This window comes from Coregonus lavaretus, assembly GCF_964263955.1.
Source record: "Coregonus lavaretus genome assembly, chromosome: 22".
Classification (NCBI taxonomy): domain Eukaryota; kingdom Metazoa; phylum Chordata; class Actinopteri; order Salmoniformes; family Salmonidae; genus Coregonus; species Coregonus lavaretus.
The window spans coordinates 7,077,539-7,091,204 of NC_140009.1; the positions used below are offsets into that span (position 1 = coordinate 7,077,539).

The 13,666-nt window shown below is 43.4% G+C and overlaps 1 protein-coding gene across 1 annotated transcript; it reads right to left on the minus strand.

The window, feature by feature from the left end:
- Positions 1-4,035: 4,035 nt before the first annotated feature.
- On the minus strand, positions 4,036-11,995 carry LOC311149398 (tyrosine-protein kinase HCK-like). The gene is made up of 11 exons (XM_084186578.1): positions 11,962-11,995; positions 11,290-11,386; positions 10,778-10,873; positions 10,595-10,698; positions 10,359-10,508; positions 9,578-9,730; positions 9,223-9,405; positions 8,892-8,968; positions 5,751-5,904; positions 5,248-5,379; positions 4,036-5,104 (listed from the first exon to the last, which is right to left on the minus strand). Exons 4-11 carry the CDS (start codon positions 10,632-10,634, stop codon positions 4,902-4,904), a joined length of 1,092 nt encoding a protein of 363 aa, XP_084042704.1. The 5' UTR covers positions 10,635-10,698; positions 10,778-10,873; positions 11,290-11,386; positions 11,962-11,995; the 3' UTR covers positions 4,036-4,901.
- Positions 11,996-13,666: the final 1,671 nt, after the last annotated feature.

Consider the following 13,666-nt stretch of genomic DNA (forward strand, 5'->3'; position numbering starts at 1 on the left):
GTGACAAATAAAATGTGTTTTGATTTGATTTGCACCATTCAAACCCTCAACCCTTTTAACAGCTGCTGCATATGAAATGCTCTGGACAGCCCTGACTTTGGCCACCTCATTCTCTTTCACCCTTGTTGGACATTCCAAAGACGTGGCTTCATGGTTCCCACCACAATTACAACATGTCACATTTTCATCACTTTAATAACACATGATATGATCTTTTCCACAACTTGGACATATCGGCTTCTCCCTTCTGCAAACACTTGAAACATGACCAAAAGCTTTACAATGATCACACTGCATTGGTCTTGGGATAGATGCTCTGACTCTGTAGTTAATATACCCTAACTGCACTTGAGTAGGGAGAGACTCCATATCAAAAAACCAAAGAACAGATAGACTCTTCACTTTTTCTTCATTCACCACACGATTCATCCGACGAGCATCAATCACTCCAGGAATATGTTTTATCTCTTCAGCATCAACTTCCCACGAGACTCCAGATATAACTGGATATAACTTTCGAAACAAAGCCTCCTTCACTCATGCTGCCAAACATGCCCTCGTAAAACTGACTATCCTACCGATCCTTGACTTCTGCGATGTCATTTACAAAATAGCCTCCAACACTCTACTCAGCAAATTGGATGTAGACTATCACAGTGCCATCCGTTTTGTCACCAAAGCCCCATATACTACCCACCATTGTGTAGTATGTACGATCTCGTTGGCTGGCCCTCACTACATATTCGTCGCCAAACCCACTGGCTCCAGGTCATCTATAAATCACTGCTAGGCAAATCTCCGCCTTATCTTAGCTCATTGGTCACCATAGCAACACCCACCCGTAGTCTGCGCTCCAGCAGGTATATCTCACTGGTCATCCCCAAAGCCAACACCTCCTTTGGCCGCCATTCCTTCCAGTTCTCTGCTGCCAATGACTGGAACGAACTGCAAAAATCTCTGAAGCTGGAGACTCTTATCTCCCTCACTAACTTTAAGCATCAGTTGTCAGAGCACCTTACTGATCACTGCACCTGTACACAGCCCATCTGAAATTAGCCCACCCAACTACCTCATCCCCATATTGTTAGTTATTTTGCTCATTTGCACCCCAGTATCTCTATTTGCACATCATCTCTTGCACATCTATCATTCCAGTGTTAATACTAATTGTAATTATTTTGCACTATTGCCTATTTATTGCCTTACCCCCATATTGCACACACTGTATATATATTTTCTGCTGTATTTTTGACTTTATGTTTTGTTTTACCCCATATGTAACTCTGTGTTGTTGCTGTTGTTATCGCACTGTTTTGCTTTATCTTGGCCAGGTCGCAGTTGTAAATGAGAACTTGTTCTCAACTGGCTTACCTGGTTAAATAAAGGTGAAATAAAAAATAAAAATAAAATAACCCCTTGAGGTGTGCTCTATTCCTAAGCGACACACACGACACCTCAAACTTTTCAATTCGGGTGAGACACAACACACGTTCCTTCTGATCTGCATCTGAAAAAAAAATCTAAACAAGCCCGCCTCTCGTGATTCTCACAGCCTTCACTCTACCCAGCACTCTCTCCACCAGTTTGAATATCTCAAATATTTTCCTCAAGATTGGTAATTCGATCAGCTGCTCCTCATTAACAAACCGTCCTCCTACTAGATACGAAGGGACATTCTCTTCACTGTACCCTACTTGGCTCCGTTTTCCATTATTTTGGACAATACTCCAATTCTCATTGATTCTACTGCCATACACGTGGTCTGCGGTTGTGAGGCTGGCTGGACCTACTGCCAAATTCTCTAAAACAACATTCTAGGCGGCTTATGGTAGAGAAATGAACATTAAATTCTCTGACAACAGCTCTGGTGGACATTCCTGCAGTCAGCATGCCAATTGCACGCTCCCTCAAAACTTGAGACATCTGTGGCATTGTGTTGGGTGACAAAACTGCACATTGTAGAGTGGCCTTTTATTGTCCCCAGCACAAGGTGCACCTGTGTAATGATCATGCTGTTTAATCAGCTTCTTGATATGCCACACCTGTCAGGTGGATGAATTATCTTGACAAAGGAGATATGCTCACTAACAGGGATGTAAACAAATTTGTGCAAAAAAAATTGAGAGAAATAAGCTTTTTGTGCATAAGGAACATTTCTTGGATGTTTTATTTTAGCTCATGAAACATGGGACCAACACTTTTCATGTTGCGTTTATATTTTTGTTTTGTGTACATCTGTTCAAAATGTTTTTGTATTTAGAATAAAAAAAATATACACTGCTCAAAAAAATAAAGGGAACACTTAAACAACACAATGTAACTCCAAGTCAATCACACTTCTGTGAAATCAAACTGTTCACTTAGGAAGCATCACTGATTGACAATAAATTTCACATGCTGTTGTGCAAATGTATTGGACAACAGGTGGATATTATAGGCAATTAGCAAGACACCCCCAATAAAGAAGTGGTTCTGCAGGTGGTGACCACAGACCACTTCTCAGTTCCTATGCTTCCTGGCTGATGTTTTGGTCACTTTTGAATGCTGGCGGTGCTTTCACTCTAGTGGTAGCATGAGACGGAGTCTACAACCCACACAAGTGGCTCAGGTAGTGCAGCTCATCCAGGATGGCACATCAATGCGAGCTGTGGCAAGAAGGTTTGCTGTGTCTGTCAGCGTAGTGTCCAGAGCATGGAGGCGCTACCAGGAGACAGGCCAGTACATCAGGAGACGTGGAGGAGGCCGTAGGAGGGCAACAACCCAGCAGCAGGACCGCTACCTCCGTCTTTGTGCAAGGAGGAGCAGGAGGAGCACTGCCAGAGCCCTGCAAAATGACCTCCAGCAGGCCACAAATGTGCATGTGTCTGCTCAAACGGTCAGAAACAGACTCCATGAGGGTGGTATGAGGGCCCGACGTCCACAGGTGGGGGTTGTGCTTACAGCCCAACACCGTGCAGGACGTTTGGCATTTGCCAGAGAACATCAAGATTGGCAAATTCGCCACTGGCGCCCTGTGCTCTTCACAGATGAAAGCAGGTTCACACTGCACATGTGACAGACGTGACAGAGTCTGGAGACGCCGTGGAGAACGTTCTGCTGCCTGCAACATCCTCCAGCATGACCGGTTTGGCGGTGGGTCAGTCATGGTGTGGGGTGGCATTTCTTTGGGGGGCCGCACAGCCCTCCATGTGCTCGCCAGAGGTAGCCTGACTGCCATTAGGTACCGAGATGAGATCCTCAGACCCCTTGTGAGACCATATGCTGGTGCGGTTGGCCCTGGGTTCCTCCTAATGCAAGACAATGCTAGACCTCATGTGGCTGGAGTGTGTCAGCAGTTCCTGCAAGAGGAAGGCATTGATGCTATGGACTGGCCCGCCCGTTCCCCAGACCTGAATCCAATTGAGCTCATCTGGGACATCATGTCTCGCTCCATCCACCAACGCCACGTTACACCACAGACTGTCCAGGAGTTGGCGGATGCTTTAGTCCAGGTCTGGGAGGAGATCCCTCAGGAGACCATCCGCCACCTCATCAGGAGCATGCCCAGGTGTTGTAGGGAGGTCATACAGGCACGTGGAGGCCACACACACTACTGAGCCTCATTTTGACTTGTTTTAAGGACATTACATCAAAGTTGGATCAGCCTGTAGTGTTGTTTTCCACTTTAATTTTGAGGGTGACTCCAAATCCAGACCTCCATGGGTTGATACATTTGATTTCCATTGATCATTTTTGTGTGATTTTGTTGTCAGCACATTCAACTATGTAAAGAAAAAAAGTATTTAATAAGATTATTTCGTTCATTCAGATCTAGGATGTGTTGTTTAAGTGTTCCCTTTATTTTTTTTGAGCAGTGTATATATTAATTGAAGTCATTCTTTTTTTTTTACTTCAAGCAGGTTGTTATAAAATCAGATAAAATCTCTTTCATATCATGATTCATACAGTGAGAAATCTGACAGATTTAGTCTTTACTCTTATACAAAACACCCTCAATTTGATGTAGGCTAGAATTACAATATGATAACCACAATATGATTTTATTCATTCATTTTATTCAACATAACCTTTAAGTCATTGCACTTACAAGCGCCTATAAGAAAATATCAAAAAGCATTTGGTTAAGAAATGCATTATTCATATAAAAACATATATCCCGTATTCAACATTCAATGTATTCAAGTCAATTGTTATGGTATCTACCTCAATGCACAAATTATTCAGCCATGTTAGACAAATGATGACAGTGGCCTACATAGAAAACAAGAAAACATGCAAGCAACATCTAATTTTACTCGTGTAAAAATGTCACATCCCCGTCACAGTTTTCTCACATTATTCCCTTGCGTAGTCTACATATACATTTAGTATAGAGGACTGACAAACAAGTAGGTTCCTCTCTGATAAAATAAATTAAGCCCCTTACCACATAGGCAAACAATGTTTTAAAGTGAACAGATTATACTTTTGCACTCCAGTGCTTATTCAGTGAATTATAGTAACAATGGTCTATGCCAGAATATAAATGGCCTTTTCCAATATATGCACTGGGCATAGGAAATCCACAATAAAAAAGACTGCAATTTTGCTATTTTTTTATTTTATTTCTGGCCACTCATATATTTTGCTATTGTGAAATTCCTATGTATATGCTCAGCAGGAAATGTCAATTAAATATAAATAAAGTACAATTCTGAAACGCATCACAGTGTGCCATGTCATGAATCGCTGTAATTCATTTGTTAGGTCATCACTCATAAAGCTACAGTAAATGCCATATTTCATAAGGAACCGTCTAAAAACATGTTCAGAACCCCCTTTTTTCCTCTGTAGGTTTGTCTGTAGGCTACTCTAGGAGTATGAGAGGATGCTATGTATCTGCCTAGATCTTTCTGTCTGGCTCAAGGCTGTTGCTGGTACTGGCTCTCTGTTGCGGTGTAGAAATCCTCCAGGACACTCTGCAGGTACTCAAAGGTTGGACGGTCCTCGGGCTTGTTCTTCCAGCACTCCAACATGACGTCATAGAGCTCCTGGGGACAGCTGTCGGTGCGCTGCATGCGGTAGCCTCTCTCCAGGGAGCGGATCACTTCTGGGTTCGTCATCCCTAGATGACAGAGCCAGCACAGAAGCACATCATTATAAAGGGGGGGAGAGGGTGAACCTTACACTTTATTCATTTCATTCATCATTCAATTAACATACAGTACAAGTACAGCAGAGTACATGTTCTCATTCAGGTCCTCTGACCTGGATATGGTGTGCGTCCATAGCTGATGATCTCAGTCAGTAGGATGCCAAAGGACCAGACGTCTGATTTGATGGTGAAGGAGCCGTAGTTGATTGCCTCCGGGGCCGTCCACTTGATGGGGAACTTTGCTCCTGTTAGGGAACAACAGTATGCTTTCTTACTGTACGTCTGCTGCCCCCTGCTGGCACTGAAATATATTACAGCAGCTTGTCTCAACATATTGCTTTCTACTCCAAACCATGTCACTCATTCACTTCAACACACTTTCCTCTGACACAATGATATCTTTCCCTTCTGATACAATCATGGCTCTCACTTCCTTGTTCCAACTCTGACTTCCCTCACTAATTGTTGTTCCAAACCACACCCCGATCTGAAAGCCTTCTAACTTTACTCTGATGTACTAATATTTGTTAACTCAGCTGTCATGTCACAGTCATTTGAATCCATTATGTGGCACAGACATGTTCCTCAAGTGGATAATGCCAGATGCTGATATTACCTTCCCTGGCTGTGTACTCATTGTCCTCAATGATTCGGGCGAGGCCAAAGTCAGCGATCTTGCACACCAGAGCCTTGGAGACCAGGATGTTGGCGGCTCGCAGGTCCCGGTGGATATAGTTCCTCTGCTCGATGTAGGCCATACCTTCTGCAATCTATGGACAAAGACATGGTTGGATGTCCGCAGACAGCAGGAAAGGTGGTCCTCCAGAAGCAGGAGCATGGGGGGTTTCTAATAATTCATCTCCCAAGTGCTCTCAATGATTTATTGTGCAATATATCTATTGTTTTCAAGTATAGTTTCTAACGCCTCCCCTTAGGTTCTGCTACGGGATAATAAAATAAGCAGTTAAAATAATGATAACGATAGCTATACTGGGACCATCTGGGTCCCTTTAAACTTCCAACTACCATCAGGCTTTATAATTCATCTCTCATCCCCTCTCCCTCTCTCACTCCTTCTATCGTTCTTCCTTTCTTTCGTTCTTCCTTTCTTTCTTTCTTTCTTTCTTTCTTTCTTTCTTTCTTTCTTTCTTTCTTTCTTTCTTTCTTTCTTTCTTTCTTTCTTTCTTTCTTTCTTTCTTTTTTCTCTCTCTCACACGGGTATATAGACACAAACTGACTGACATATTCAATCCATATCTCTAAAGTTCAGTGCTATAGCGCTATTCAAATTTAAAGGCAACGTTCCCGTGTTGGTGGAGACCGCGTTCAGGGTAAACGCTGCATATGTCGGCTCAATCGGAAATAACCTTTACATTTCTGTCGCAACTAGATAAGCCTTATCTGTGTACCAATCTCAGTGGAATAATTTAACATAAATCATAGCAGATTTAAATCTGACAATGTCTTCCTGTTCCCTTCTCTTTAAATTATCCTCTCTCTTTCTGTAATTCGACTCCTCATACAGTGGGGAAAAAAAGTATTTAGTCAGCCACCAATTGTGGGAGTTCTCCCACTTAAAAAGATGAGAGAGACCTGTAATTTTCATCATAGGTACACGTCAACTATGACAGACAAAATGAAAAAGAAAAATCCAGAAAATCAAATTGTAGGATTTTTTATGAATTTATTTGCAAATTATGGTGGAAAATAAGTATTTGGTCAATAACAAAAGTTTCTCAATACTTTGTTATATACCCTTTGTTGGCAATGACACAGGTCAAACGTTGTCTTTAAGTCTTCACAAGGTTTTCACACACTGTTGCTGGTATTTTGGCCCATTCCTCCATGCAGATCTCCTCTAGAGCAGTGATGTTTTGGGGCTGTCGCTGGGCAACACCGACTTTCAACTCCCTCCAAAGATTTTCTTAGGGGTTGAGATCTGGAGACTGGCTAGGCCACTCCAGGACCTTGAAATGCTTCTTACGAAGCCACTCCTTCGTTGCCCGGGCGGTGTGTTTGGGATCATTGCCATGCTGAAAGACCCAGCCACGTTTCATCTTCAATGTCCTTGCTGATAGAAGGAGGTTTTCACTCAAAATCTCACGATACATGGCCCCATTCATTCTTTCCTTTACACGGATAAGTCGTCCTGGTCCCTTTGCAGAAAAACAGCCCCAAAGCATGATGTTTCCACCCCCATGATTCACAGTAGGTATGGTGTTCTTTGGATGCAACTCAGCATTCTTTGTCCTCCAAACACGACGAGTTGAGTTTTTACCAAAAAGTTATATTTTGGTTTCATCTGACCATATGACATTCTCCCAATCCTCTTCTGGATCATCCAAATGCACTCTAGCAAACTTCAGACGGGCCTGGACATGTACTGGCTTAAGCAGGGGGACACGTCTGGCACTGCAGGATTTGAGTCCCTGGCGGCGTAGTGTGTTACTGATGGTAGGCTTTGTTACTTTGGTCCCAGCTCTCTGCAGGTCATTCACTAGGTCCCCCCGTGTGGTTCTGGGATTTTTTCTCACCTTTCTTGTGATCATTTTGACCCCACGGGGTGAGATCTTGCGTGGAGCCCCAGATCGAGGGAGATTATCAGTGGTCTTGTATGTCTTCCATTTCCTAATAATTGCTCCCACAGTTGATTTCTTCAAACCAAGCTGCTTACCTATTGCAGATTCAGTCTTCTCAGCCTGGTGCAGGTCTACAATTTTGTTTCTGGTGTCCTTTGACAGCTCTTTGGTCTTGGCCTTAGTGGAGTTTGGAGTGTAACTGTTTGAGGTTGTGGACAGGTGTCTTTTATACTGAAAACAAGTTCAAACAGGTGCCATTAATACAGGTAACGAGTGGAGGACAGAGGAGCCTCTTAAAGAAGAAGTTACAGGTCTGTGAGAGCCAAAAATCTTGCTTGTTTGTAGGTGACCAAATACTTATTTTCCACCATAATTTGCAAATAAATTCATAAAAAATCCTACAATGTGATTTTCTGGATTTCTTTTTCTCAATTTGTCTGTCATAGTTGACGTGTACCTATGATGAAAATTACAGGCCTCTCTCATCTTTTTAAGTGGGAGAACTTGCACAATTGGTGGCTGACTAAATACTTTTTTCCCCCACTGTATTCCATTTCAGTATCTTTCAAAAAAAAAATATTCTCTCACCTCACTTCACTCTAAAATCTACATACAACAGATGGCATAAACATACACGCTCACAGATAAGCATGCGTTCATAAGTTCTGCTTTACTGTTAATAAGTTCCTTATTGCCTCTGTTTATCTGCAGCAACAGGTGTACAAATGGAAATACTGTATGATCAGGTTTCAAACTGAAATGTTGGATTGTGTTGTGTCCAATACTGTCAAAAATAATTTCACATCACAATATTGTTGAACAGCAAACATTGGCGTGAAGAATTTTGGTTTAGAAACACGTTCTGCCACACACCTTCTTCTGCCAAGCTAAATACAGGATTTGAATATTGAAATGCTGCCTACAATAGGAAAAACATAGAACAAAGGCATGAAACAGAAGAGCATCCAAATGAGTGGCTTGCTATTGTCAGTCACTGGGCATAACAAGACCAAAGCATTCTCCTTTTTCTTTGGTTCTGGTGTTAGTGTCACACTTTTCCCTTCTACCACAGTAGAAGACTGGAAGAATATAAACAGTAGAACACTGGAAGAATATAAAACCATACAATTCAACAAAATCCAAACTGACAGTTTAACTTTGACATAACTGAATCTCACCTGTGCTGAGAAATCAATGAGTTTGGGGAGTTGAACACGGTTCCCCTCGTCACTCTTCAAGAAGTCAAGCAAACTGCCTAAACACACACACACGCACGCACGCACGCACGCACCCACACACACACACACACACACACACACACACACACACACACACACACACACACACACACACACACACACACACACACACACACACACACACACACACACACACACACACACAAGCACACACATGCACAGAAAAGCACACACAAAAATAGTAAATGACAGAGATACACTGATGTATCGTAATGTAAATGTATATAAAATATCAAACGGGTGTACACACCCTTCTCCATGTACTCTGTGATGATGTAGATGGGTTCCTCTTTGGTAACCACAGCGTTCAGACGGACCAGCTTGTCGTGCTGCAGAGCCTTCATCAGGTTGGCCTCGTCCAGGAAAGCCTCCACAGACATGGTGCCAGGCTTCATGGTCTTCACTGCCACCTTAGTGTGCTTGTTGTATGTAGCTACAGAAAAAGACACAAAGCAAACCACATTACCTATGCTAGCTCAGTTTACAGCTCCACCAAGCAAGATGTTTTCAGAATAAATATCAACTCATACTGATCTCCCAGTATTGGTCTGAACATAACCTTCTCAGAATGACCGAGTAAGAACTTTAAATGACATGGAGCTCACCCATCCAGACCTCTCCAAACTGGCCAGCCCCGAGCCTCCTGTCCAGTTTGAGGGAATCCCGAGGGATCTCCCAGGCATCCTTCTCCCAGGGCTTCTGGGGCTTGGGACTGAGGCAGGGGCTGGTCAAGGCCTGACACAGACCGTCTCCCTGCTCTGTAGGAAACAAACACATCCAGTAAGACATCCACACCCAAAGCTCTGAATCCTACAGGACAATTAATACCATTAGCTGAATGTATCATTGAACTGTACATAGCACACATTTTAAACCCATAGAAAGTCAGTACTGCTGGAGGCCAAATACACGATGTGTCCGTTTTCAGAACAGGCAGCCAGCAGAGGGGGCTGTTCATCTCCAACGTCCACAATCAACTTTAGTAGCAGTGGACACTAGTGCCTTCAAATTCAGAGCCAGTTCCACTGCTATATTTTACTGATTTAGACCTGGGACACCAGGTGGGTGCAAGTAACTATCAGGTAGAACAGAAAACCAGCAGTACTCCGGACCTCGTAGGGCAGTGTTTCTTTTAATCCTGGTCCTGGGGACCTCCGGGGGTGAACCTTTTTGGCGTTTTCCTTAGCACTACACGCCTGATTCAAATAATCAAAGCTTGATGATGAGTTGATTATTTGAATTAGGTGTGTAGTGCTAGGGCAAAGAACAAAAATGTGCACCCCTTGGGGTCCCAATGACCAGGATTGGGAAACACTGTCTTAGGTTAATAAGATTTGAATAGCCCTTCTCTAGTGTATTATGGATGGCTGTGATGTTGGCACTCACTCTTATAGTGGCCGACCAGTTCCTGCAGGGTGGTGAAGGTGATGCGTGGGGAGATGTAGAAGCCACCGTTGTCCAGCGTACGGATCTTGTAATGCTTGACTGTGTCTCCTGATTGGGAATCACTGTCCCTTACGGATAGGGAGTAGCTGCCTGTAGCAGGAAGGAGAGACGGCTTGCTAAAGTCTGAAAGTGCGCTTGTTTAATGTGTATGTCTAAGAGCTTTTGAACTTGCTCACCCTTGGTGGTCTCACTGTCACGGATCATAAACGATCCCATTTTGTTTCCTGATGCCAGCAGCTGCCTCTCTGCATCTTTCCTGCTCACTCCTTTAAAGAACCACCTGGGGGATGGGAAAGTTATATCAGACTAATTCCTTTGAGCAGCTTCTACTCACACACTACACTGGAGAACATACTTACTCTTCGGTTTCAAGGCTGTCTATGGCTACATAGTTACTGGGGATGAAGCCTTCCTGGCCTGTGCTGATTAACTGGGCTCTCCACCATTCTCCAGACCTACAGAAGAGAGAGAGAGAGGAGAGAGAGAGAGAGAGAGAGAGAGAGAGAGAGAGAGAGAGAGAGAGAGAGAGAGAGAGAGAGAGAGAGAGAGAGAGAGAGAGGGACGGACAGACGAACGGACGGACGGACGGACGGACAGACAGACAGACAGACAGACAGACAGACAGACAGACAGACAGACAGACAGACAGACAGACAGACAGACAGACAGACAGACAGACAGACAGACAGACAGACAGACAGACAGACAGACAGACAGACAGACAGACAGACAGACAGACAGACAGACAGATTGTGAGAGGTGAGGGAATAGGTATTATGGGTATTATAGGTATTATAGGTATTTTAGGTATTCAGTGCTCTGTATGGGTATGAATGCATCATGTTTATGTATAAATGTCAGATACACTCACTCCTGTAAGATTTTAAGCTTGTCTCCCTTCTTGAAGCCCAGATCTCCATCATTTATACCCTCATAGTCATACAGTGCAATGGCAATGCTCTCAGGACCTGGGGGGGGGAGGGGGCAGAGAATGTAAGTGTGTGTGTGTGTGTGTGTGTGTGTGTGTGTGTGTGTGTGTGTGTGTGTGTGTGTGTGTGTGTGTGTGTGTGTGTGTGTGTGTGTGTGTGTGTGTGTGTGTGTGCGTGCGTGTGTAAAAATGCAAAAATGTAAAATGTAATGTGCGTGTGTGTGTGTCTGTGTGCATGCACACATATGACAAAGAGAGACTTTGTTTTTTCCATCAAGTGCAACTCTTACATGATTAAAAACAACAACAACAGCGCTTTGCCTAGGTCACTTCCTGTCTGGCTGCTTTAGTGGTATAGCAGTGGAGAGATCATCTGCTGTCTCGTGTCGTGAGGCTCTGAGTGGGGGCTATCTCAAAACCTACACGTTCTCACCTCTTTCACTTTCCATATGTGGCCTCAGCCACATAGTCTATAATTACATGGCAACAAACAATTGACAGTATGTAGTGTGCTGCTGGAAATACGGTGTGATGAAGCTGAGCACTGTAACAGTTCCTACGTCACAAATTCAAGTGAGCCAAGTGAGTGCTGTAACTTCTCTGCGTCACACTCACCCTCAGAGGGGACTGGAGGGCCAGTGGAAATGGTTCTATTCTGTGAAAGACAGAAAGAGGTTTGAAGAGTTGAGGAGAACCATGGGAAATGTAGTATAGAAGCTGGGAGAAAGTGAGTGAAACATGAGAGGTCAAATGACAGATGAAGTAAAAGTGAGATAAATGGATAGAAAATAGGAATTCAAAACAGAAAGAGAGAAGAGACACCTTCCCCCAAATTATAATCATCTTTTTTTAAAACAACACCCTTGCCTTTGTTGCACTAACACTCACACTTGTCTTTTCTAACTGACTTTGCTGATAGCTGCTTTATTTATTTTTTTAATTTTTAAATGTTTAGTCATTTAGCTGACGCTCTTATCCAGAGCGACTTACAGTTAGTGAGTGCATACATTATTATTATTTTATTTCATACTGGCCCCCCGTGGGAATCGAACCCACAACCCTACCAACTGAGCTACATCCCTGCCGGCCATTCTCTCCCATACCCTGGACGACGCTGGGCCAATTGACTTACTATGACTGTGATATGTGGTTCTCACCTAGCTATGAACGCATTAAGTCCCTCTGGATGAGAGCGACTGCAAATGACTGAAATGTACATGCAAATTCAATGTCTGTTTAAACAATGATCACAAAATTAATTTCTGCGTTCAGTGGATGTGTTACTTCCCCTTCCTCATTCTAACAGCGCTTACAGTTGGTTTACAGTAAACACACAGGAAGTAATGACCACCCCAGACACCAAAGGAAACCCACTTATAGATCAGTCACTTACAGTGGGGAAAGAAAGTATTTAGTCAGCCACCAATTGTGCAAGTTCTTCCACTTAAAAAGATGAGAGAGGCCTGTCATTTTCATCATAGGTACACGTCAACTATGACAGACAAGATTGAGATTGTTTTTCTCCAGAAAATCACATTGTAGGATTTTTTATGAATTTATTTGCAAATTATGGTGGAAAATAAGTATTTGGTCACCTACAAACAAGCAATATTTCTGGCTCTCACAGACCTGTAACTTCTTCTTTAAGAGGCTCCTCTGTCCTCCACTCGTTACCTGTATTAATGGCTCCTGTTTGAACTTGTTATCAGTATAAAAGACACCTGTCCACAACCTCAAACAGTCACACTCCAAACTCCACTATGGCCAAGACCAAAGAGCTGTCAAAGGACACCAGAAACAAAATTGTAGACCTGCACCAGGCTGGGAAGACTGAATCTGCAATAGGTAAGCAGCTTGGTTTGAAGAAATCAACTGTGGGAGCAATTATTAGGAAATGGAAGACATACAAGACCACTGATAATCTCCCTCGATCTGGGGCTCCACGCAAGATCTCACCCCGTGGGGTCAAACTGATCACAAGAACGGTGAGCAAAAATCCCAGAACCACACGGGGGGACCTAGTGAATGACCTGCAGAGAGCTGGGACCAAAGTAACAAAGCCTACCATCAGTAACACATTACGCAGCCAGGGACTCAAATCCTGTAGTGCCAGACGTGTCCCCCTGCTTAAGCCAGTACATGTCCAGGCCCGTCTGAAGTTTTCTAGAGTGCATTTTGGATGATCCAGAAGAGGATTGGGAGAATGTCATATGGTCAGATGAAACCAAAATATAACTTTTTGGTAAAAACTCAACTCGTCGTGTTTGGAGGACAAAGAATGCTGAGTTGCATCCAAAGAACACCATATCTACTGTGAAGC